Below are 26,538 nucleotides of genomic sequence, written 5' to 3'. Positions count from 1 at the left end.
TCTTTTAGACAAGCACACAGAGGCCCTGGGAGGTTAACTGGTCTGAGGCTATCTCACCTGTAAGTGGCAAAGCTGGAAGCTGAGCAGAGGCAGCTGACTCTGGGGTACATTCCCTCAGCCAGGAGGCTGCTACGTCACCTCCTGCTACGTTACCTGCAACGTGCTCTTAGCCCCGCCCGTACTCACAACCTTCCTTACAATATATTCTTTGCTGGTGGCCACCAAGACTTTCAATTAAAAAAAAAAAAAGCTATGCAAGAAAACAGACTCTTTTGATATTCCCTGAACAAAGTATGGCCCTTATGCAGAGCAGAGAATGCAGGAGTGAGGACAGCAAGATTTCTTTTTCCTTTTGTTTTTTTTCCCTCAGTCTCCGTATTTTACTTTAATTTTTAAAATTAATTTTTATTGGAATATAGTCGATTTACAATGTATGTTAGTTTCTGCTGTACAGCAAAGTGAACCAGTTATACATATACATATATTGACTCTTTTTTTTAGATTCTATTCCCATGTAGGTCATTACAGAGTATTGAGTAGCATTCCCTGTGCTATACAGTACGTTCTTATTAGTTATCTGTTTTATATATAGTAGTGTGTATATGTCAATCCCGATCTCCCAATTTATCCCTCCCCCCGCCTTACCCCCTGGTAACCATAAGCTTTACCTAGCACATATTCAAGAAAGGATATTGAAGAAAAGATGCTTAATGCTTTCTTTCACATGAAAATAGAAAAAAAAAATCATAATCACGTGGCCATGTGGTATTGAACAAATTTTTACTGGTAAGCAGAAAGATGAGGCAAGGAGGATGCGAGCTGCCCACTGAGAAGCTCTTGATGGAAAAGAAGGGAAACCCAGGTGAACACTGTTGACAGGGGAGATTGTGAATATTATCTCTAATGATAGAAAGTAGGAAATCTCAGGTTATTTAAAAGAAGTAATAGGCAGCAAACCCTTCTTCTCAGGTCTCAGGAGCCCCACTGCTTGACTGGAAGTATGGGGAGAGGGGCCATGTGAGCTGTTCTGAATCTCTTTGGCATCTACTTCTCCACATGCCGTTTGACCCCCAATTCTCATAAAACCAGAAATATCTACTCCATTAGGATTTGCAAAGCCACATAAAGAAGACTCTGCCACTAAGAAAGCAAACAGCTTTGAAGAGAAACCCCACAGGGGCACCAGTTCAGCCTCTCATCCTCACTTATCTCTCTGCCCAGGGTCAGTCCTTTGCCTGGCCTGGTACCCTTTCCATTTAGAGATGTTTGGAAAAGGTGCTGTTGAAAGGACCGCCTCACGCTGGGCTTCTTTAGTCATTCCCCACAGGAAATGATGGAAATTCCTGGCATTCTTATCAGGGAAAGGGGTGAACTCTGCTGGTGCCGGTCTGGAAGGGCTGTGCGGAGATGAATGCACGGAGCCGTCCTTTATGGTTGGAGGTAGATGACTTCAAAGCAGCACCTTCTCCAAATCCAAGATGAAGCCAGGCTTCTGGGAAGAGTCCGGGGAGAGCAAAGACAGGCAGCCTGGTCCCCAAGCCCAAACATTCAGAAGAGGGGGCGGCCAAGTGTTTATGTTGGGCAGCTTCCCAGAGAGAGTTCATCATCCTCTTGGTCAACTCTTGGAACCCTCTCTACACTGAAAGCAGAAACTCACCATGTGCCTCAGAAGGAATCTTTCTTTCTGGTTAAGCATACCTGTGTTGCTATTTTTCAGAAGCCCCCAAGTGGTCCTCTGCACTTTCTAGACATTCACTTCCTCAAGCCCTCTTGGGAAGACACAGCTCCATGATTTAACTAGCACCCCTGATTTGAAGGTTCATATGTTATCTCTTTGGAAGGCAGGTTAGGAGGTGGGGGGGGGGGGGAATGATGAAAAAAAGAAGCAGGGTCGGGGGCGTTCTGGGGCAGGGCTGGGTTCTATTCCACACAGATCTCTCGAGCTGCTCCCACATGCCCTGCACTGTGCAGGTTAAACTGTTAAAAATATTCTTGCTAAGCCAAAATTATTGTCCAAGGGAAGAAAGCCTGTGTGAAACTGTAAGTAGAGGGAGGCCTATGAAGTTGCAGGTAAACAAAACTCACTTTTTCTAAAAAAAAAAGTCAAGAACTGACTCCAGTGAATACACTTAGGAAAAGGCATCTGGTACCCGTTTTTGGACTGTTACCCTTATGTAATTTTTCAGTAGTTCTCTTAGAATTTTTCCACTTAGTTTTTTACAAAAGATTTGAGTTCTACTCCACAGAATACGCTTCCTTGTACTTTTTGCTACTATTTCACAGTTTGCAATTTTTGAGATCTTATTCTCTCATAGCTATTAACACTCCCTATTGCTGAGCCCCAAGGAAGCACTTTTGTCAAAGCTTTGTTCGTCAAACACAAACAACAAATGTTTCCAGCTGCCCCCAGTTGCTCACTGTCAACCCTTAAATCTACCCACGACGTTCACAGACGGAAGGAACCACGTGCCTCTGATTCCTGCATCAGTCCAACTTCGGACATCCTATTATTACACCAGGTCCTATTCCAAAGATAACACAAGAGAACCCAATGCAACCAATGAAACAAAGTCAGTCTTGTCCCCCCATCCCGCTTACCCCCAGCACAGAAAAGGGGCAAAGCAGGCTCCAGAGGGAGGGTAAGGGACACCCAGGGTGGTACTTGCCATTAGGCTCCCACACTGCCCACCACGGTGCTGGGGCAGAGAGAGCCATGTCCCCAGGCCTTCTCGCCTCTCCCAGCTTTTAGCAGGAAAGCAGGGGATGTGATGCAGCCAGAATCCATGAGGCTGCAGGACATCAGAAGGTTCCAGGGGCTTACTAAACCCTAGTTCCATGTTCAAGCATCAGGATCAAAAGGTTCAAGAAGGAATCTGATAATAGGATATTGGTCAACATTTATGGGATCCTCACAGTGTGCCAGGCACTGTGCCAACCCAGCAGCATGTTTAATTCCACAACAGCCCTATGGAGTTGGCCTGTGATGACCCAAATGTTACAAGTGAGGAAATGGACTTCACAGCTTTGGATAATCACGTGCCCAAGGTCACATAGTTGGTGAGTGCTGGAACTTGGATCCAAAGCCACCCACCTGGTTCCAGCACCCACACACCCAACCACTGCACCCCACTGCCTCCCGAAAAGATGACAAGCCGTCATCAAATAGGAAAGATGGCGCCTGGCCTGTTGGCCTCATGGAGCAGTGGTGAATGAAAACTACATTAGTACATACTTTGGGAAGATACAAGTGATAAGCAAATGTGAGCTGGATTTGTTGCAATCTTTTGTACGTGGGTTAAAAAGCAGGATCTGGAAGTCACCCCTCTTCCCACACTTCTCCCCTTCTCTGGAACTGTGATGCACTTATCCCTTGGAGCTGAAATGACATTCTTCCTTCCTCCTACTCTACCATTTAATGGAAAAATAATTTTTTTAACTTGAAGGCACTCATGTTAATCACATGATTAATCAGAAGATTTCAGAAGACATTTTTGGAGCAACTTATCGCAAATTCCAAATTTTATGAATTCATATTTGTCCCGTAGAATATGAATGAATTCTCTTTCCCTTTCTGCTAACTATAGTAATTAAGAATACTAAAGCCATGTGTGATATTTTTGAAGAAAACAGGAACTGGGAAATAAGTAGAAAGATATCATTGTAGTATAGATCATATTCTATCCATAGAAAATAAAACTTTATATACTGGTACCCCATGTTCCAGAGAATGAACTCTGCCAAACTGTAACTATAGTTACATCCCAAATTAATTAGCTCTGCACACTGAGGCCAAGAAATGCTGACCTGCAGAACCTGATGAAAATTTGAAAATGCTCACTTCCTTAACCTTTCAAAGTTTCCCCTCATCAAAACTTTCATCAGAGGAGCAGATAAGTGCAAACCCACCAATTTAACTCCATCTCTTGTCCAGACACCTGCCCAGAACCTTGGGAAAGGGGCTAACAAGCAGGACATATAGAGAGATGGAAGAAAAATAGAAGCCTTGGTTGACACCCAAATGCAACAATGAATTCTTGACTAGACAAGGGATGACCATCTTAAAATAATACCATCCCATAATAGATTAGTGGAGATGATCACCCATTTTGCTCTTTATTAAATATTATACTGAATTTGAAAAAGGACAGTATTTTTACATAAACAAACCTTGACTTTATGTAGCATATGTTTCTGAATAACTATATATCAATAACTTTGGAAACAAGCTACCAATTTGCTAAAATAGTGGCCCTTTTGCCCTGCAAATAATTAATCCCTGGTTCATCTGCAGCCTAAATTCAAGCTGTGACCACTGTATTTGCACAAACAAGACGTACCTAAAATTAGACAATAACTAACCCCCATATGTTATCCAGTCTATTTTGCAAAAATAAAAGCCAGTGATATTACCATGTTCATCCTTATATCTCTCTTCAGGAACGAGATTTCAGACCTGTCACATTTTGATATTTGGCAGTGGCCGGACCAAAATGTCTGAAGAGTGATAACAGCCTCAAATCTCAGGAAAGTGGCAACACCACCCTTGTTTTCACAGTGCTGCAACTTGGAAGCACTGGTCCATCTGCTACCCTTCTCAGTCTCACCAAAGGCTTGTGAGGTAGACTTACTACTGTGGCAGGTGTCACTCTGCCCACAGGGCAGATGCAGTACTGAGGCCCACAGTGTGGAAGTGACTGGTCTCAAGTCACAGGAGTAAGTAGGGGCAGGGCTGACAGGACTGCCTGGTCTCCGGACACCTCCCACTCACCACCTTTCACCAACTTTGTCTTCCTTTAATGGTTAAAGTTGAATCATACCTGAAGGAATGGGTTCTTGGGTCCTGCTGCTTTCAATGACCAGCCTTGGCCACACCTTAGGAACTAGAAACCCAGTTACCTTCTATAAAACCAGGTGCAGAGTCCTAGGCCCTGTGAATGTGATGAGGTCTCCCTGGTGGAGCCAGACTGGTGTCCAGCCCACTTTAAGATTCCAGAACTGCAGGGACACTTCTAGGACACAGGAATTGAGAGGTCACCTCAATCTCACTGTTGGACCCTTCCTCAAAATTACACTAGCCTGAGAGTTAGAAGACCCAGCATCCAACCCAGCTCCGGCTAACCTGCTTGAGCAAGGACTTGATCTATCTGGGCCTCACCTTCCTTATCTGTAAAAGTAAAGGCTGAGGGACTTGCCTGGTGGCGCAGTGGTTAAGAATCTGCCTGTCAAAAAAAAAAAAAGAATCCGCCAGTCAATGCAGGGGTCATGGGTTCGAGCCCTGGTCCGGAAAGATCCCACATGCCGCGGAACAACTAAGCCATGTGCCACAACTATTGAGCCTGCGCTCTAGAGCCCGCGAGCCACAACTACTGAGCCCACTCACCTAGAGCCTGTGCTCGGCAACAAGAGAAGCCACCGCAATGAGGAGCCCGCACACCGCAACTAAGAGTAGCCCCCGCTCGCCACAGCTACAGAAAGTCCACGCACAGCAATGAAGACCTGACGCAGCCAAAAATTAATTAATTAATTTTTTTAAAAAAAGTAAAGGCTGATATAAATCATCACAAAGCCTCTTCCATTTCCAAAATTCTACTCCACCCCTATGCTGGATATCCATCACTGTGCCTAAAAGCTGAACCCAAGAATTCTCAGCCTCGGGATGTCTCTCTCATAGCTCATTCCAAAGTTTGTCTTTTAATTTCATTCCTCTCTTCTTCTACTTGTGCCACTTGGTATCACTCTCTCCACGTCTCCCTGGTTCTCCAATATTTGTACGTTGTTATCATGTCTCCCCTCTGAGTCATCAGTTTATGGTTTCCACACACAACTTAACTACCATAAATTAAATCCTTTCAGCAACTTACTATGTTTTTGTGTTTTCCACCAAATCCCTGCCCATCTAGCTAGTTACAGGATCATGAAATTTTATATAAAATTTCTCTCAAGGTCACTCTTTTCTCTTGGTTCTTCATATGTCTACCGATTTCTGTGTAGAGATTTGAAATCTGCTGATCTCCAAAATACACAGGCACGTCAACATTTATTCTGCCTTATTTACAAGCTTGATTTTCCTCTTTATTTCTGCCTTTTAATTTTTGTTTTGTTTTTTCTTTCCTTTATAATGTCTGGTTTCCTCTTCACTCCTATGACAACCTTCAGTGAACCCACGACGGGAAAGCAGAATAACACACGGTACCAATGCAGAAACATGTCATTGTGCAGATAAAGAACAGTAGCATGAGGGAGGGGAGAGCACGGTGGGCAGAAGCCTCTCTGCCAGCACATGAATGGAGGGGCCGTGGGCTTCGTGCCACTGCATTCTCACTTTAAAGCCCTATTTTTTTTCCCAGAAAGAAATGCAGAAGTGTGTATCCAGAAGAAAAATGCTAAAGCAATGAGGGAGCCAGAGCAGCTGGGGGATGTTAAATTTAATCAAGGTCCAGCCAGGATTTTTTTTAAGCAACAGGAAGTAGGTTTATTCCCTTTCATATTCTCTCTCTCTCTCTCTCTCTCTCTCTCTCAGACACACACACACTCTCATTCTTTTCTCCTCTATCCTCTATTCCTCATTTCCTCTGACCAAGGCACAGAAACGGGCTGGACAGAAAAACCTCAGTTCCCTTGAACTGTCTTTGGAACTTTGTAATGTTTTCACTGGCAGTTTGAGGCCCAACTGCAGATCCTGGGAAGTGTGGTCAAAGACAGAAGAGCATCCATGAGTAGGCAGAGAAGCGTGGATTAGTTCCCTGTGGCTTCTGGGACAGATCACCACAAACGGGGGGGCTTAAAAGAACACAGATTTCTTCTCTTACGGTTTGAGAGGCCAGAAGTCTGAGATCAGCTTTAGTCGGCTGAAATCAAGATGTTGGTGGGGCCGCATTCCCACCAGAGTTCTCTGAACAGAAAATGTTTCCTTGCCTGTTTCAGCTTCCAGTGCCCACCTGTATCCCTTGGCTTGTGGCCCCTTCCTGCACCTGCACAGCATATCACTCCAATATCTGTTCCCATCATCCCATTGCCCTCTTTTCTCAGCAGTCAAACCTTCCTCTCCCTCCCTCTTATAAGGACAATTGTGCTTCCACTTAGAGCCCACCCGGATAACCCAGAATAACCTCCCCTGCTCAAGCTCTTAACTTGATCACCTCTGCAAAGCACTTTATGCTATATAAGGTAACATTCAGGTTCCAGGAATTAGGATGAGGATATCTTTAGGGGTCACTGTTCAGACTACCTTGGAGCACCTGTGTCTAGCTGGGTTCCTGAAAAAAGTCTTCCTCTTGTTTCTCCACTGACACTAAGTTATGAATATGGGGCCTGAGGAAAAAGGGAAAAGATGTTTTCTAAATCTCAAAATAGAGAAATGATTATCTTGTCACAGATTTACCTTTCCCACCATGTTTTGCCTGTTAAGCCATCAGGTTTGTACTCAGCCAACCCCCCTAAGCATCCCATCACTTCCCCATGCCTGGGCGTAACTCCTGTCCCAATAGCCTCAGATTCTCTGAGAAATCATCCACCTGTTATACAGAAACTCAATTTCCAACCAAAATTGGGCCTCAGAGCCACACGTGTTCATGTGTGTCAGAGGTCCAGCCATGGTCATGTTACCATATCCCAGATCAAGCACAGAGAAGGAACAGATCTTTGCTAGTACTCACCAAACCGCTTGTAACCGAAGGAATGCACCTCCTCCTCCTCTGCGAAGTCGTCTGCAGGAGAAGAAAAGACAGAGCATTAAGCACAGTGAGGCCGGAAGTGCAGGGTCAGTGCTGGACTCAACTTCAGCCGTCTCCACCTTCTCCACCCTCCCCTCGCCCACCATGCTCCTCACAGTGGCTGTCCTTCTGCTCCTGGAACATGCCACGCTTTCTGAGAAACATCACAGTGTCCCTGCACTGGCTGTTCCCTCTGCCTGGACTGCTCTTCCTCCTGTACCTCAGGTGACTCCTTCTAATTCAGGTCTCAGCTGAGGTATGGTATCTTCGAGATGCCTTTCTGGACCACCACCCAGCCACTCTGCATCAAACCATCCTATTTTAATATTACTCTCTGGTATCATCCTCATTTATGTGTGTGTGTGTGTGTCATCGTGCATGCTGTGAACAGAATTTTTTTTCTGTCTGACTTCATGAATGAATCCCATGTACCTAGAATGGTGCCTGTCGAAGAGCAGAGGCTTAATAAACTTGGGTGAATGAATGACTGAATAATCAACTGTCCAAAGGGTCGAGTTATCTTCACGTAACTGAGCCTAAAGCCCTCCTTTGCAGATGCCAGGCTCTGGGGTCACCTCTTCCACCAACTGTGGCATCTCAGGAGCCCAGCATGCCTCCTGCAAGGACGGCCAAATCCTTCCCCACTCTCCTTCCACTGGATAACTGGGACTGACGGATGATTTCCCAGTAAATGCATTTCAAAAGACAGACTTGCTTGGGAATTCCTGAAGGTAGGGAACTGGAAACAAGGGCAATGTTATGGCAGCCACGCTTTCTACCAAAAGCCCAAATCCCCCTCCTCACATGGACACGATGCAATTCCTATGACACTGATAACGAACTTGTCATTTCACACATCTGCCAGGTGTGGGTGTGCAATTAAAGGATACTTTTGATGACAAGTCAAAGTGTTAAGACCAGGCCTTTCCAGGGAGACCTAACCAATTCTTCTTTTTGTTTTTCTTTTCTATTATGGTTTATTATAGGATATTGACTATAGTTCCCTGTGTTATACAGTAGGAACTTGTTGTTTATTTTATATATAGTAGTTTGTATCTGCTACTCCCAAACTCCTAATTTATCCCTTCCCCACCCCCTTTGCCATTTGGTAACCATAAGTCTGTTTCCTATGTCTGTGAGCCTGTTTCTGTTTCATAAATAAGCTCATTTGTGTCACATTTGAGATTCCACGTCTAAGTAATATCATATGGTGTTTGTCTTTCTCTGTCTGACTGACTTCACTTAGTATGATGATCTCTAGGTCCGTCCATGTTGCTGCAAATGGCATTCTTTCACTCTTTTTTATGGCTGAGTAATATTCCATTGTACACATGTACCACATCTTCTTTATCCATTCATCTGTCAGTGGGCGTGTAGGTTGGTTCCGTGTCTTGGCTATTGTCCAACCAATTATTCTGGGGTTGATCACCATCACTGCACCAGCACCCAGCTTTCCCCCCACATGCAGTTCAGTTCAAAAGCGCTGACTCAGTGCTCACTATGGACCAGAGATTGCCAGGCAGTGGGGTGCACAAATGAGTGAGACATGGTCCCTTCCCTCAAGAAGCTGACAGGCTTTCAGAGAAAAGAGACACGTAGGGAGGAAATAGAGCCTCTGTGATCATCTTTTTCAGCCCACAGATGGGACACAGGGCCTGGCTATAACCGAACCTTGAAATGTGGAAAAACCCAAGATGTGTGATATCTACCACACAGTGTGCTGAACCTCAGCACACTAGTTTGTTATGAAGTGTTATGAAGACATGTGTGAGAGAACAACTACTCCTAAGACAATGGAGAAGTCGGAAATCTTTGTATTTTACCGTGTTTCCTTATTCAGAGAACAGCGAAGAGATCTTGCTTGGAATCTAGAAATCCAGGTTTTCATGATTCAAGTCATCTTCTTCTGGCAAGGATTAAAGCTTTAGTTCTTTCTAGATGGAAGAACGTGCTTACAAGCAAAAGAACAGCACCTTTTTCTCTCTGACTCGGTGATTAGTTAGTTCAACAAATACATATTAATCCCCTAGTCTGTGCTGGCTTTCCTAAGTAATTTTCCCATTAATGCCTGCGAAGTCCAGTCTAGTCTCAGTTAAAGAGAAACCCTTATCTGCTTCTTCTGCTTAGAAATCCATGCATTCATGTATTCACTCAGTCAATAAACAGGTGCTTATAGACCAGTGGAGTTGATGGGACATGAACATAGGTAACGATGCCACCCAGACATCAGCTTCCCCCTCCAGCTCCAGCCCCTCCATTGCAGAGACACATCCGCAAAAGAATCTGCTCACGTGCACATACTGTGGGCCAAGGAACCATCATCACTGAAGAACTCACAGTGGAGACAAAAAAACAGCTTACACTGTGCTCCCGGTAGCAAACAGCTTAAAAAATTAGTGTTCTCCCTAAAGCTTCTTTTCAGCAGACCTACCATTAGTTTGTTTGTTTGTTTTCTTTTTCCTCTCTGGTCTGTTTCCCATGCAGCATTTAGTCTGACTGACTCCTCTCTCCTTCCTGAAATTTCCCTGGGAACTTCAAATGTCTCATGGTTTTGTTATTAAAGCAATTCAGCGCTGCCTCCAAATTAACCTACTCAAACCCATTAGGGGTTCGAAGAAACAAAGGCTTTACAGGCGACTCCTAATACAGGACTCAGAGAGGATGTCCTGCTTCTTAACCCTCATCCCAAGAGGATGACAAATTCTTATGGCAGCTCCTAAAAGAATACAAATCTGTCTCATCCAACTCTATAATTAGATACTAAATCGTAGGAGACATGAGGGGTACAAAGTACCCCAGAGAACGTCGTACTGGGATTATCAGGGAAGGTATCACGGAGAAGTGTCTTAATCTTTCCTAGTGTTTATTCTTTGGAGGGAAAAAGAGAGTTACTGCCTACCATATCCCTTTCTTGGAAATTCATAGCAATTTTGGAACCATTCGAGACTCAGGGAGGTGCTGAAAGAGAGAGAAAAAGATTGTTCAACTCTGTTTCACTCAATGTTTTCAAGAGTTGACTTTCTGCATCCTTAAAAGCTGCGTCGAGTTGGGCAGGTAATGCCTAGTAGACATTCCATTAGTGGAGGTGTCCCCAGAGCCCCAGCCACATTCCCCCAGCTATATAGATTAGCAAACAGCTGATTCAGGCTGGTGATGCAGTGAGACATTTCAGGAACTGAGAAAGAGAAAGGGGCAGGAGCTGACGGGGCTTGCGGCTGTCTGGACAGCCACATCAGACTACAAGAGTCACAGGAGAGAGGAGGAGAGGTCAGCGGTTCCCAGTGCCTGAAAGTTTGAGAGGGTGAAAGACTCCAACAGGGCCCACATGGCTGGCAGATGGGTTTCAGGAAGACAAACAGCCTGATATTATGTGCGAGGTTATACTTTGTTCTCAAAACCTTTTCCTCACACTGAGTGGACCCAGGCTAAATGCATCCTGGATTTTCTTTATAGTACCAGGGGCCTGCAGAGGTGATGGGCTCGAATAAGGATATTATCCCTCAAGGATATCCAGTCACCTTTGCAACCTGCCAGTTTTCAAAATCTGTCTCTGACACAATCTACGTCACATAACTGCTACACTCCAACACGAGAAAGGAATTTGTTAAGATTTAAGACCTCTAAGTTCTGCAGTGGCCAGAACTTGATCCCTGCTTCTGACATCAGTTAGTCTGCAGGGAAGATGTAGCCTGAACATCCTAAATAACAAAACGTGTTTAATTGGAGATTTATGTCTACAGGCACGTACTTTCCTGGCTGCCACAGCTGTACTATAGCATTTTTGTTGTAATACCTATGGGCTATACTGTCTTTTGCTTGCCTATTTCAAAATGTGATTTTTATTTATTTTTTTACTTTCCTTGGTAACTGGCACAGGGCCACGCTGGCCAGAGGTTTCGTGATGGAGAACGCAAAACAGAATTCTGCTGCTGATTTATTCTTTGGGCTTAGCTATTTCAGAGTACCACGAGTTCAAGTGAAGTTTAGTTTAGTTGGCTTGGAGAGTTGAGAGTCATACATATTAATATGTTCCAATCAATCTGTGGACCAAGTTGTGCAACATCCCTATGGGTAGAATTCACCTCTCCTTCCCCTGCACTCCCTTTGTATCAGTGTGACAGCAATTACTTCCGTCTGCCTTATATTCCAGTTCTGTTTTTGTTTTTGTTTTTTTTTAACATCTTTATTGGAGTATAATTGCTTTACAATGGTGTGTTAGTTTCTGCTGTATAACAAAGTGAATCAGCTATATGTATACATATATCCCCATATCTCCTCCCTCTTGCATCTCCCTCCCACCCTCCCTATCCCACCCCTCTAGGTGGTCACAAAGCACCGAGCTGATCTCCCTGTGCTATGCGGCTGCTTCCCACTAGCTATCTATTTTACATTTGGTAGTGTATATATGTCCATGCCACTCTCTCACTTCATCCCAGCTTACCCAGTTCTGGTTTTGACTTCACCAGATGGAAAGCCTTTGGAAAACAGGAAACTTATCACATTGTACCCTCAGAAACTAGCACATTTATGCCATGCTATAGAAACTCAGTAATTGTTGTTAAAAAGTAAGCAGATTACAGAGTTATACATGTGTCTCTCTCTCCCACTAGCAGATGAATTCCTGAAGGAATTCTTTCTCTTTTTGCATATCCACCATGTTTGAGGAAGAGAAGAGAAGCAATACTTACTCAGATCTACTGAATGTCAGTTACTTCCCATTTGTTGTTTCTCTGTTTTATAGGTGAGAAATCTGAGGCTCAGAGAAGTCATGTAATTTGATCCAAGGTCCCACAACTTGTGAGCAGCCAGACCAACACTAAGAACCAGGTCTGGCGGACCCTCAGGTTCCACACCATGGTGGTTGCTGACCCCACAGACCCAGGAAACTGAACTCTGTGCTAGCAGAAGAGAAGGCTGAGAAGCGATGATTTATACCCCAGAATCCTGAAAAGGCAAAGGAATTTGGGACACAGGCCACTCTGAAAGGAGAATAAAGGTGAGGCTAAAATAGGAGGACTTGTTGAACATATGTTTAAGAAGCAACTACTATAGGGCTTCCCTGGTGACACAGTGGTTAAGAATCCGCCTGCCAATGCAGGGGACACGGGTTCAAGCCCTGGTCCAGGAAGATCCCACATGCCACGGAGCAACTAAGCCCATGTGCCACAACTACTAACCCTGCACTCTAGAGCCCATGAGCCACAACTACGGAAGCCCACACGCCTACAGCCCGTGCTCCGCAACAAGAGAAGCCACCGCAATGAGAAGCCCGCGCACCACAACAAAAAGTAGTCCCCACTCGCCGCAACTCGCGCACAGCAACAAAGACCCAACACAGCCAAAAATCAATAAATAAATTTTTAAAAAAAAGAAGCAACTGCTATAATCAAAAAGATAGACAATTAGTGTTGGCAAGAAGATGGAGAAATCAGAACCCTCATATGCTGCTGGTGCGAATGCAAAATGGTGCAGCCACTTTGGAAAACAGTCTGGCAGTTCCTCAAAAGGTTAAACATAGAAATACCATATAAGCCAACAATTCTACTCCTAGGTATACACCCAAGAGAAATGAAAACATATGTCCACGCAAAAGCTTGTACATGAATGCTTATAGCAGCACTATTCATAATAGTAAAAAAGTAGAACAATCCAAATGTCCACGAGTCGATGAAGGGATAAACAAAATGTGAATATAATATTATTCAGCAATAAAAAGGAATGAAGTACTGATACATGCTACAACAGGAAGGAACCTTGAAAATATTATGCTAGTGAAAGAAGCCGGTCACAAAAGACCACATCTTGTATGATTTCATTCATATGAAATGTCTACATTAGGCCAGTTCATAGTCAGAAAGCAGGTTAAAGCCTAGGGTTGCAAGTTTTGGGGGGGAAATGGGGAGTGACTGCTAATGGGCATGGGTTTTTGGGGTGGGGGAGGGTGATGAAAATGTTCTAAACTTGATTGTAATGATGGTTGCAAAACTTGTGAATATATATATATATTTAAAACCCTCTTAATTGCACACTTTAAATGGGTGCTCTGTGTGGGATATGAAAAATAAAGCAGTTTGACCTCCCAGGCCCTTCACAGAGCTGGGTGACTGTCCCTCCCTGACCATAGCAGAAGATGGAAGATTTATTACTTAGAGAAATTAAAACAAAAGAACACAAATGGTGTCCTCCTCCAGAGGACACCAGCAACAGCTGAGATGAGGGGAACTGTAATGGAGTCAGGGGCAAAGGGGGAAATTTTCATACTGAATGTTCAGACACTCAGTCTTCTTCTCCCACTCACCCAACCAGACTGTATCCTCCAGGCTAATGACTGAAGGTTCTTCCTGGGGAATCTGGCCGGTTAAGAGAAAAATAAACTAATGATTCTCGTTCCAGGAGGTCCCCAATGCAACAGCCCAGCCAGATCAGCCTAGAGTGATAGTCACAGGTCACAAAATCCACCAAAACAAGGAGCTTCTAATTAATGTTTATAATACTCTGCTCTTATACGTGAGGAGACACCAGACACGTGACACAGCCTCTAACATGAAAAGACAAAGATGAAAATAAAGAAACCAGATAAAGCAATTTGGAGAATATCATTGTGCAGAATGATAAAAATAAAATTAAAAATCCTACCATTAATATCCTTGTAGAGATAAGAGAAGATAATGTATCCATAAAAGAACAGGATGCTATAATAAAAAAGAAACCCTCAGAGAAAAAGAAAGAACTCTTGGAAATTAAAACTATGATCACAGAAATGAAAACTTAATAGAAGAGTTGGAAGACAGAGTTGAAATATCCCAGAAAGCAGAAAAAGGGCAAATAAATAGAAAAGAGTAAAGATGAGAAAAAAAATTAGACAACCAATTAAGTGGGTTCAATATTCAAATAACAGGCGTTCCAGGAAAAAAGAACAGAGGGAAAGAATCATCAGAGGAATAAGTAACAGTATTTCTAGGACTGAAGGACATGAGTTTCCAGAATGAAAAGGCACATTACTTCCCAGCACAAAGAAAGGAAGAAGATCCACTCCGAGGTACATCATCATAAAGTTTCAGAACCCCGTGGACAAAGAGAAAACTCAAAAGCTTCTGGACAGAAAAAAAAAAATTACTTACAAGAATTTTTAAGAAAAGGAATGGCTTCACATGTCTCACCAGCAAAACTGGAGCTAAAGGAGAAGAAACTAGTGCCTTCAAAATTCTAAGGCTATATTATTTCCAACAGAGAAATCTCTCAACTAAATGAGTAGGTAATATAAAGACCTCTTCAGACCTAACAGATCCCTCAAAAACGTACCTCTCATTCTTCTCGAGAAGTCATTGGAGAAAGCATTCCACTGAAATAAGGAACAAACCCAGAAAGATGTATGTGCGTATATGTGTGTGTGTACACATGCATGTGTGCACCCTAACCTAACCTTAACCCTAACCCTGAGTAGGTCGGAAGAGTCCAGGAAAGATTTCTTCAAGAAGATGAAAATGCAGTAATACCTACTATGTTTGAACACACTGCACAGAGATGGAGGACAGTGGAAGAGACTTCAGGGGTGAATGTCGATGTAAACATACATGGGAGGCTAAACAAATAAAATAACAAGAGGATTACCAATTCCAGAGGAAACGCAGTTATGCAAGAGAGAAATATAAGTCAGCTGTTAATAGCATTGACATCGTCTTAATAATATAAACACTGAATATTGATCTAGGCCAGACTGTGATATAACTATACTGGGATGATAGGGGGCAACAGGAGGTGTCCGTGATGGTTGTCAGGTGGAGGTGAAGGGTAAAAGAACTAAATCCTCATCTGCTATAAAGGGAAGTCAATATATAATGCCTAAAACCAAAATAATAATAAAACCAAAAAGTGCCAAAAGCATGTCACTTAAGGACATGGGACCATAGTAGCTCATCCACGTTAAGAGCCACCAACAATTTTTCCATCCCTCCACGTGCAAGTCCATTTCCACTCTTTTGAATCTGGGAGGACTTTGTGACTTGCTGTGGCCAATGGTATTGGCCAGAAGTAGCAGTGGGTGACCTCAGGGCCTAGGCCTTCTCCAAGACCTCTGCCTTTCAGCTTCTGTTTTCACCCCCTCGGCAGCTGGCTGCCATGGGAAATGTCCAGGTACCCTGCTGGACCAGAGGCCACCTGAGGAGAGAGGATCCCTGGGGGATGAGAGACTCTGAAGGAAAGGGGAGAGCCCGGCCAGCCCTCGGCCCTTCCAGCCACCCCGTTGATGCTCCAGCCGTGGAGCAAGGCTGACCATGACCAGCCTGGCCAACACCTCGGGAAGCAGAAACCAGCCATCCCTGCCAAGCTCAGCCCGAATCGCAGGGTCATGAACAAATAAACATCTGTTGTTTGAAGCTACAGGGTTTGGGGATGGTATGTTCTAGGTAGAGAACTGAAAGAAAAGTCAATGCCAAAAGAAAATGCAAAAAATGTTCTCAGGAGGTTGCCTCTGGGGACTGGGAAATGATGAAATGAAGTGGGTTGGGCAGGAAACTGCTGTTTTTCATAATAAATGTGATATTCTTTGACTCTTTAAACTGTGCGCATCTCTAACTTTGATAAAAATAAGAACTAAAGTCAAGCAAACAAAACAAGGGAATGTGTAGGGGAGATAAAAGTCAGGTAGACAAAAAGAAAAGTGCTCGGGTCCAATGGATACTGACCACCAGAAAAGGTCTCCTGCTCCAAAGAGCCAGCAAGCAGAGTTCACCCTAGAGCGACAGCACAGAAGGTGTGGACTCGCAGCCTTCACTAGCTGGCACAGAGTAGGTTCTGACAAATGTCACACTGATCAGAACAAGTTCCGGCGCTTTTAGGGGCCAGGCGGAAGGACCGTGGACAGAGGCGAGGCTGAATTTAAACTTCTCTTCCAAGCCGGGTTCAGCACTGCTGTCCACTCTGTATTGTCTCCACCCTGATGCAGGCCCAGCTCCTGTAGCGTGATCACTGCTAGAACAAAACAGTGTGGTAGCCCACAGGCTACTAAAAATACTTGTAGGTTATTCCAAATAGTACAAGACATTTATTTTGATTACTCAGCTGCTTTCTGAATTTTATGTTTTACAGCAATAGGATCCCTTTTTTGGTTCAATGGTATAGGGTTTTTTTTTTAAGTCAAAATTGTAAAGACAGGGCTTCCCTGGTGGCGCAGTGGTTGAGAATCTGCCTGCCAATGCAGGAGACACGGGTTCGAGCCCTGGTCTGGGAAGATCCCACATGCCGCAGAGCAACTAGGCCTGTGAGCCACAACTACTGAGCCTGCGCGTCTGGAGACTGCTCCGCAACAAGAGAGGCTGCGATAGTGAGAGGCCCACGCACCGTGATGAAGAGTGGCCCCCGCTTGCCGCACCTAGAGAAAGCCCTCGCACAGAAACGAAGACCCAACACAGCCAAAAATAATAAATAAATAAATAATTTTTTTAAAAAAAATTGTAAAGACATAAAGTGACTCCAATTTGTGGCACAACTCGTAATTCTGATGCTTTTCAAAAACTTGCTTTTCTGATAAGGAGATATGATACCCTTTTCCTTCCTTTACCATTCAACAAAATTGAAGGGATTTTTTGGGTAACTTTTACCACTAAATTGGTAGTGGAGGCTAAACCAGATTTCCTCCAGCAGGCCCACTTCAACAACTTAAAAAGTAAATAAATGTGGGACTCAAAATGTTGACCCCCACATCTACCATTCACAGTAACTACAGGGGAGGTGACATGTCTCCCCTTCTCTTATGAGGGACCTTCTCATCTAATCACCTTGGTCAAGTAGAGTCAGGATGAGGACTTGAATCCCTGCCCCAGATTTTATAAGGACCGTGGAAAGGTGTCAACCGCATGGGTCATTTGGCAAGAAAAACTAATGCCGTCCATTTCTCTGGAGACACACACACGAAATAAGTAGTCTTTGTTTAAAAACCAAACCAAACCAAACAAAAACTGATATAGCTGTTTTGTTCTGAAATCATTTAACTTTATGTTTAGGTTATCCAAACAATTATACCAAAGTAACATACTATAATTAATTACGAATGATGGACCAAAATTGAGCTTAGGAGACAAAGTTCTAGAAAACTTTGTATTTGATTCTCTCTCATCTCCCACATCGAAATGTCCTACCTGAAGGTTTCAGGGTGGCCCTGATGCACCATTTGCCTCTAATTACTATTAGAGCAATGTAACCTGAAACATGAAATATAATTTGAGATAACAAATCAGCTTGAATCTCCCCTCCAAAGGAAAATATCCCTGTCCTCAGCCATCTCCTCCTGTGTCCTACAGCAGCATTTATCTGAACCTCAAATAAGGCACTTTTCTCCTTCTATCTTGAATGCCAATTGTTTATGCATAAGTCTTACCCTGCCCATCAGACTGCAAGCTCCTTGAGGACAGGGGCTATGTACATACTAAATATCTGACTATATTTCAATAACATTCTAAATGAAGAATATTTAACTATATTTAATATAAAGAATATTTGAATATATTTAAATAATATACTACATAAAGAATAAGTGAAAGCTAGTAAGGACTTGGTGGCCTAATTTTAAATAATGAATAAAATAGAAACGACAGCTTAATAGAAAATTAACATTACCAATGAAATAGACATGATGTCATATGGTTAAAAACACATACATACACATACATCTGTCCTAAGACTTATTTACAGATAAATTTGTTTTATGTTTTGACTCTTTGATGTCATATCCTTACTGGACAAAACTGGACACTGGATTTGAGATACAAATCTTTAAAAACATTATGTCACCATCAATAGGTACCTGAACAACAGCGCTCCAGGAAAATTAGTGCTCCTAAGCAAATTAAAGGTATTTACATATATTTTCTAATTTCCTAGCATGATCATAACAAATGAGAAAATGGTACCATTTTCACTATAGTTACAAACTTCACTGTAAATATGGTCCATGCATTTTCAGTAGGGCTGATTTCTGACTACATGACAATAACACAAGTGATGGCAGCTGGAGATGGACCAATAGTAAAACTGTTTCCCATAAAGAGCACAGTTTTCTCCCATCCCCCAGGTCTTTGTACCACACATTTATAATTTGAAAATTACTTTCATTTCAAAACCAAACTTTTTTCTTCTTTGTAGAAACTTTATCACTTGATTAACTTAACATAAGATGGTTCATAATTGGCAATTACGTTCTGCCTGGAGGAAGCAGCAGGTTATAACTAAACAGTATTCTAACACCTAAAATGTCTTGAGTTCTCCTTAGGTGCTAGACACCATTCTAAACAACTGATCTATACTAACCTACTTAATCCTCAAAACAAACCAACAAAACAAAAATAAAACCAAAAAAAGGCATCCAGTAGCTCCCCCATTTGACAGATGAGGACACTGGGGGCCCCAGTAGGTTAAGTAGTTTGCATGTGGTCACCAGGCCCTCTGATTTCAGAGCCCACACTCTTCACCACACTAAAATTGTCAGGTTCAACTCCTGGGAACACTACATATAATTACATTTTATGAAACGGCTACATTTTAAGTATATATTATTAACTATAAATTTGGATTATTTTGCCTTTGAATAATAAAATGTTATATATTTATATATATATATGTGTATATATATACATCAGCTAGTTTCCAAACATTTCTATGTCACAAGGAAGTGAGTTACACCCAAAGAAGTGCATCTATTTCCACAAACCAATGACAAGTTAGTTTTTTCACACAGAAATGTCAAATGTCCAACCTCTTAGGCAAGTGCATATGACTTCACGTGATACAAGGTTATAATCTCAAATGACTCAGGAAGTATAAAGGAGTCATTTAATATATCCAAGTCCAATAAATAAATAAATGTTTAAATCTCCTCCCATGCTGAAAAACATATTTCCTTCATAGTTTTTAAGAGTATTGATTGACTATTTGTGATAAATTCAGGGGTTAAGAAAGCTCCTAGGATCTCTTTGGAATTTTAAATTGGATTACTAATTTCTCCTTTCACTGCTATATAATTACAAAGGTCCCTTAAGCAATCAGCAGGACCTGTTCAAGGTAGTATTTTGGTTTGGGCCCTTCAAACATCATTCACTTAAAAAGAAATCAAATCACTGCTTGATTGAAAAGTTACCCCCTGCAAGCTTTGGATTGTTGGTGTGGTTAGAAACTGTGTTATCAACAGTGAACAATAAAATACTTTCTATGAAGAATGTCAGTATCTCCCTATCCCTTGTTTAAGATGTTTGTTTACTACTACCACTATTTTTTTTTGACATCTTTATTGGAGTATAATTGCTTTACAATGGTATGTTACTTTCAGCTTCACAACAAAATGAATCAGTTATATATATACATATATTCCCATATCTCTTCCCGCTTGCGTCTCCCTCCCTCCCACCCTCCCTATCCCACCCCTCCAGGCGGTCACTTAATTATTATTATTACTGATCACCTACTGGTGGTTACAGTCTGTTCTTGAAAAGCAATTCTGACAATGTTTCATTGTCTCACAGCAAACCTGTCAGCAAAACAATGCAGGGGCTGTTTCCAGAGTCCATGGCTTTAGGGAGCCATTCACACTCATTCAATCAATCACAAGAAAACCTCCCGGCAGATAAATTCTACAAAAAGCAGCAACCCTGGAATCCGCCTTATCTCTGCAGGAGCTCCAGCCTAGAGAGACTCCTCCAGTGACTGGCTGAAGAGCACAGCAATTTCTTCAGACCTTTGATGCCAGGTTATTAAAGTCTAAGCCCAGACAGTAGGACCTTTTCTACCTTGCTCACTCAGTATCTATGGATTGTGGCACACAGTAGGTACTTAACAAAGCTGGGATGATTGAATGAAACATTAGGGTGTGGCTAGGAGGGAGCCTAAATTAGAGGTGTTACATGTGGATTCTGGAGTCAGACTGTCCGAATTTGCATACTAATTTCCCCACTGACTAGCTTAGTGCCCTTAGACAAGTAACTCAGCCTCTCTGAGTCTAAGATTTCTTAACTGTAAAATGAAGAAAAAAATAATGCCTGGTATGGCAGATGCTCAATAAATGTTAGCTATTACTAAAGGGAAAAATAGTAAGTGGGGATATTAAATGGCCCATCAGTCATGCCTAAGAAGTTGTTTGCAGTACTAACCACGGTACAGATCAACTTGTCCCTGGCTTTTATCTTCCAACTCACAACACTGTTCCCTGCCTCCAGGCCACAGTCAGGAATTCCAGAAGCTGAGAGAGCCTGTGCCTTCGGAATGGCATAGGAGCAGAAGATGGAAAGGCAGGACCAGCCTGGTAGAGCCAACCCCACAGTGTGGGTAGACTTTTTTCACAGATGATCACTTTGATGACCTAGAACACTGTCCCCTGGCCCCCAACTGCCTGATTCTTTTCACTCTGATTTGCCCCCCAAAAGCAGAAAGACTGTCCTCTGCCCACTCTGGGCTCCTCTCCTAGCACCTGACCTCTTTTTCCCATCACGCGGAGACATGTGGACCAAACTGTCCCCCTGAGAGATCACTCATGTGCTGGGTTTACCCGAGGCAAAACAGACTTTTCTATCACAAAATTTAAATGTCTATTTTCCCATTTGAAAATTAACACTTCAAAGGCCATTTAACTTACTTTGGCAGCAGCTACATCAACAGTTTTAAAATAATGTTTTAATGAGAATAAGCATTAATTCAGAAAATTAGACACCTAGTTATGCTATAGCTTTAAAGCTATCATACTCCAGCTTTTCCCATCCACACCATTATTGCTGGATAAGCCGCATGGTGGGGGGGGGGGGAGGAGTGGTAAGGGGATGGGAACAATCTTGGAAAATTGCATAGGAGACCACAGGGAAGATCTATACTTAGCAATAATTAAACCTCAGACTAAGAATGTCAAGCATCTTCAAACTAACAGTCAAAAGTGTAATTGGATTGCAAATTTGTCTTCCAGAGGAAGGGCAGCCCCAATTCCCAAACAGTGAAAGGAAAAAGGTCTCACTTTGTTTCCATTTCCCTGCAGAAAACATGATTCTTTCAATGTTAAATGCAGTCAGCCCTTACACACGTGCCTGCTTATCCCAGTTAAGGACAAGAAATTTTAGACACTGGGAAAGCAAAGAGACCATGGGTCTGGGAAAACAACAGGCAGTAGGAGAAGCATACTGCTTACTAGTGCATTTTAAAAGTATTATTGCCAGACAGCATTTCAGAAATGTTTACGTACAAAAGCACAAAGATAAGGAGCTGGACACTATGTTTTGAGGGCACCAACCTCCTCCCTGTGTTAAATTAGAACAGTGGTTTGAATCACTGTGGTCGCCTGGTTGTTTCCGGCCGTCTCTTAGGTAACAAGTGCTGCTGCATTAAAACTCACCAATATTCCCAACTTCCAGGACTAGAAGTGTGGCTTCTTAATGACACACCTAACTCTAGAGGAGTCAGATTCCTTCATAAAGAATGTGAATATTTATTAGAAACCATGAAATTTATGGTGCAGTACAGCTAATTGAAAATGTAATTAGAAATAAATTAAAACCAGCTTCATGTTTTAATCAGTTTGGAACACTTCAAGTATTGCAGCAACAAGGCAAGTAATTTTCTTCTGGAAAATATATAATGATGTCATTATTTTGGTACTTGTGACTCCAGAGATGGAGGAAATAGAACAGAGACAGATATTTGCTGAACGCAACAGATAGGTGGCGCTGTGGCTCATGGCAGACCTGGAATTAGACTACAAAGGCCTGGGTTTTTACAAAGGCTATATCCCAGGTTTAAACATCAGAATTAGAAAGTCAAATAGGCACCCTGAAAAGGTATCTGTCTCGCATAGTAGCTGAATTTCTGCTTTGGCAGATAAACTTCTGTAACTTCTAAGATGTCCACTAATTTTCTATTCGGCTAAAGAATGTTTTACCTTAATTTTAAGCATTTGCAAGGCTTGTCACTGACTTCTATTATTTAGGGAAATCAAATTCTAATGAAATGTTGGCTTAAACATAATGATTTAATAGCTATACGACATAATCACGAACCCAAGGAAGACTCTGCATTGGTTACCTATGGCAAATCATCAAAATAATTCTACATGGTAAAGGCAGCTTTCCTGTTTGGCTAAACACATACTCTGCTTGGCTTCAAAAGTCTTGTGTCCAATTTCTTGGTTCCACCCCTTCCTGGCTGCTGCACCAACTTCGAGTTACTTGGCTACTTAATTGCCTGAGATTCACTTTTCTTCTAGTTCAGAGATGTCTAGTCCAGGATCTGCTCTCCTAGGTCTCTCCAAGCCTCACAGGGAAACTGGCAAAGCTTGTCTTTAGATGCCTACCATCCTCCTTGTGGCTGGTTTCTATTTCTTCCAGACTCCTTTTCCACATCTACAGTGTAGGGGTTAAAATACCTACCTCACAGGGTTGTTGAGAGGGTTCACCGATGGAGGGCTTATAGAGAGTGGAGCACAGAGGCTAGCACTTAGTAGGTACTAAAGAAGTATTACTGCTGCCCCCCTTCCGCATCTCACAAACCAGACAAATAAATGCAAATTACATGGCAATGGTTGGTAAGCAAACCTCTCACAGAATATGTTGTTTTAAAAGAGGCCTTCAAAGTGACTAGTCTACCCAGGGATTCAGTCCCTCAGCTCCCCTCTCCCACTGGGGCAGAAGGTAAGAGGGGCCTTTGAAGCAGTGCCCAGACCACAGAGAGTAAGCAATAAACCTTCTCCAGGGGGTCTGCAAGCTGGTCTAGAATGCAGTGTAAACCTCACACACACGCAAAAAATATGTTTAGAACTTGTAGGTGTGTCTTCCTCTGCAGATTTGAATTAACATTGGAAAAATACCCAAACTGTAGTAACAGTCATTGACCCAGTCAAAAGCATAACAAGATTTTCAGAGTTTCGGAACACACATGGGAGCTGATGAAATGAGTAGCTGGCTTATCTTTCCGAGAGTTCAAAACCTTCTGGCCTCAGTGACCAGCAATGAGAAGATTAACTGGCTAAAATGATGGTAACTGAGCCCCAGAGTAAAGTTTAGCCGCGTGAACTCTTTCCTTTCTGGGAGGATCCTTCAATCAGTGCTAAGGAAAGTGCTCCTTTCCTAGAAGGTAACTGAGAGAAGAGAAACCGAGATGGAGAGAGAAGGAACACACAACACTGCCTTTTGAAATTCTCTAGCCAGAGAGTAGTATCCTGTCTTTTGTTTCTCTGGCCCTGGGGCGGGCCCCATTCCACCTGGTGTTCTGTCCCCTCCCTACCCTGGGTCTCCAAAGGAGGACACAGAACTCCCTTGGAAGGAGAGCTAACTGGCATTACCGCTCCGGAGTGTTTAGCGTGAACTCCGTTTCAGAGAAACCTAGAGCCAAAAGTTACTTTCCAAGTCTGTGGGGCTCCCGGGGCGCCCGCCTCGGTCAGCAACGCTTGCAAGTCAAAGCGGTCGCATCGCGTGGTCTCGGGCGATTGGAAACTCGGTCCCCGCGGTCAGATGGCATTTCGCACCCAGCCCCCTCACTCAAGCCTGGCCCGCGCGGTGACAGAAATGTGTTATCCTAACGCAAAACCAGGTCTCCAGTCTTGTGTAAACACCGCGCCGGCCCATCCCCAAACAGCTCTCTTGGATGCCTCCGCTGTAATTATTTATCTCACATATAAATCTGGATTCTGCTGACAAATCTTCGGGTTTCTACTAAACACAGGCTGCCCTGAGAAGCCCTTCTCCTCGCGATTCCGTTTAAAGGTATGATAACATCTGACACTTCCCTAAACCGGCCTGCACAGGATACCGCCCGGGGGACTGTGTCACCCCTGGACACACGTGGGCACAACAACTCCGCAGGCAGGCACATGGAAGGGACGCGGAACCCAGGACAGTTATTTTCCAGTCAGTGGGTCTGATGGAGAAAGATGCCAAACGCACTTCCCAAGCCAGCTGAACTCCGCGGGCACCTAATCATTGCCAGATGTGGGGAGGGCGCACCGAGAACATCCCCGAGTCCCAGAGAAAAACCCCGGCCAGCAGCCCTTCGACTTCTTGGACGGCGAAACGGCAACAGCGGGGAGGGAGAGGACGCTGGGGAGAGGGGGGAGTGCTCCAGAGCGGAGAACCGACTGGGGCGGGGGGGTGGGTAGAATGATGATGCCTCCACTCTCCTGGGCATATTTTTTCAATTAAAAAGTTGGGAACTGGAATCCGTAAACAATAATTTGGGGCTTCAAACTACTTTGTAGAGACAGGATGGGGAGGGGAATACTCACACGCTTCAAAACCCCAACCTCTAGGTCTCCGGCGGTACCCGACTCCGGAGCCGGGGGCGCCCCCAGGGTGCGCGCACGAACCAAGCACCGGTGTCCCCCGGGGTTCCGCGCAGAGAAAGTCCGCACCGGATGCACCTCGCCCCCTCACGCGCTCCCCGAAGCCCGCCCTACCTTTCATGGTGGCCGAGGAGACGCACAGCCAGCCGGGGAGCTCCGCGCCGCCGAGGAAGTTCGCGCTGAGCAGCGGGTCAGTGAGCGCCCATGGCAGCTGCGCCGCGCGTCGGCCGTCTGCGCTCCAGCCCTCCCTCCCCGCTTGGCGCTCTGTGCCGCGGGGCCGCCGCGCGCGCCGCTCACCCCGGGCGGGAGGCGCCGCTCCCGCCAGCGCCCCTCCCCCTGGCCCGGCCGCCGGGGCGCGCGGGCCGCCGCGCCCACGCCCCCCTCGCGCCCTCCCGCGCCCGCCCCGCCCGCCCCGCCCGCCCGCAGGCCAGCGCCCGCCCGGGCCCCGTCGCCCTCGCCGCGCCGTCGCTCGCCCGCGCTCCCCCGGTTCTCTCTTTTTCCCATTGGACCAGAAACGGGACGAAGTCGGAGGAAAGCGGCTCCCGAGGGTGGTCAAGTGCTCACCCTCGGGGTGCACGGAACGTGCGGCCGCTGGGCTTGTTTCTAGACCCCTGACTACCTAGAGTGTGGGGTGAGAGGGCTGGGAGCAGCAGCGTCACGGGGACGGCGGAGTTAGCTCGTCCCTTCCCCAAAAGGCCCTGGGTACGGAGGGTTAGAGGATCAAACAGGGGGCGAGCGCTTCCCCGAGGCTCCAGGTTTCCAAGTGCGCTTGTTGATGCCCCGAAGGGACACAAGGGACAGTGCTCACTGCCACCCGGGGAGAGCTGTCGCTAAGTTCGAAGTCACCATTAGATGATCTCCCTGCAGAGCTCGGAGCAGGATTACAACTCTTGGACCTTCAAAAAGAGAGAGACAGAGACTAAAAAACCCACCACACTCCTCTGGGTTGGAAAAGTCCCCCTTCTACCCACCGCCCCTGAAATGACCAGGTTGACTCCAGTTTTACCAGGAAAGGAGGCTGGGCTGTTGAGCAGATTCATAATGAGTTCCTTTCATTGTGGCCCATCCTGTTGCCCCACAGTGTTTATCTTTCCTTTTAGAAACCCTCCTAAGCAGACCCATTGCTTTATTGCTTTCCTGCAGAAACTAAGTGGTGAGTGGAGCTGGTGGGGGGCGGGGCGGGGGGCGCTGCGGAGGAACTTTCTTCCACAATGGTGAAATGACAGATTACTTGCGCTCTTGTTAGCATACCAAAAGAAATACAATTCTGGCACGGGCAGTGGTTGCAGCTTTTCCGATTTCCTCTCCTGAGAACTTGGTAACACAGTGTAACCAGTCCATTGATTCATTCTAAACAGGGAATTCTTTGCTCTAGTAAAAGTCGGTGCCCAGAAATGAATACATTCTAAAATATTTCAGACTCTCCATTCCAGAAGCTTTCTATTTAGAACGTTAGGGGGAAACTTGTACATGACTGGCAAAGAAAAAGACAAAAACTGGCAATTTTTTTTTTCACTTTAGGGCTTG

General features: G+C 44.3%; 1 protein-coding gene across 1 annotated transcript in view; it reads right to left on the bottom strand.

Annotated features, from left to right (window-relative positions):
- Nucleotides 1-25,252, bottom strand: part of COLEC12 (collectin subfamily member 12) — a 187,213-nt gene extending 161,961 nt beyond the window's left edge. The window contains exons 1-2 of the mRNA XM_082667283.1: nucleotides 25,126-25,252; nucleotides 7,656-7,706 (exon numbers count right to left, since the gene is read on the bottom strand). Coding sequence (XP_082523409.1) covers nucleotides 7,656-7,706; nucleotides 25,126-25,132 — 58 coding nt within the window. The 5' untranslated portion in view covers nucleotides 25,133-25,252. The remainder of the gene's footprint in view (nucleotides 1-7,655; nucleotides 7,707-25,125) is intronic.
- Between the last annotated feature and the right edge of the window lie 1,286 nt (nucleotides 25,253-26,538).

This window comes from Grampus griseus (genome assembly GCF_964374135.1).
Source record: "Grampus griseus genome assembly, chromosome: 12".
NCBI lineage: Eukaryota > Metazoa > Chordata > Mammalia > Artiodactyla > Delphinidae > Grampus > Grampus griseus.
Note: the sequence above shows the minus strand (reverse complement) of the source record. Positions and strands in the feature narration are given on the sequence as shown.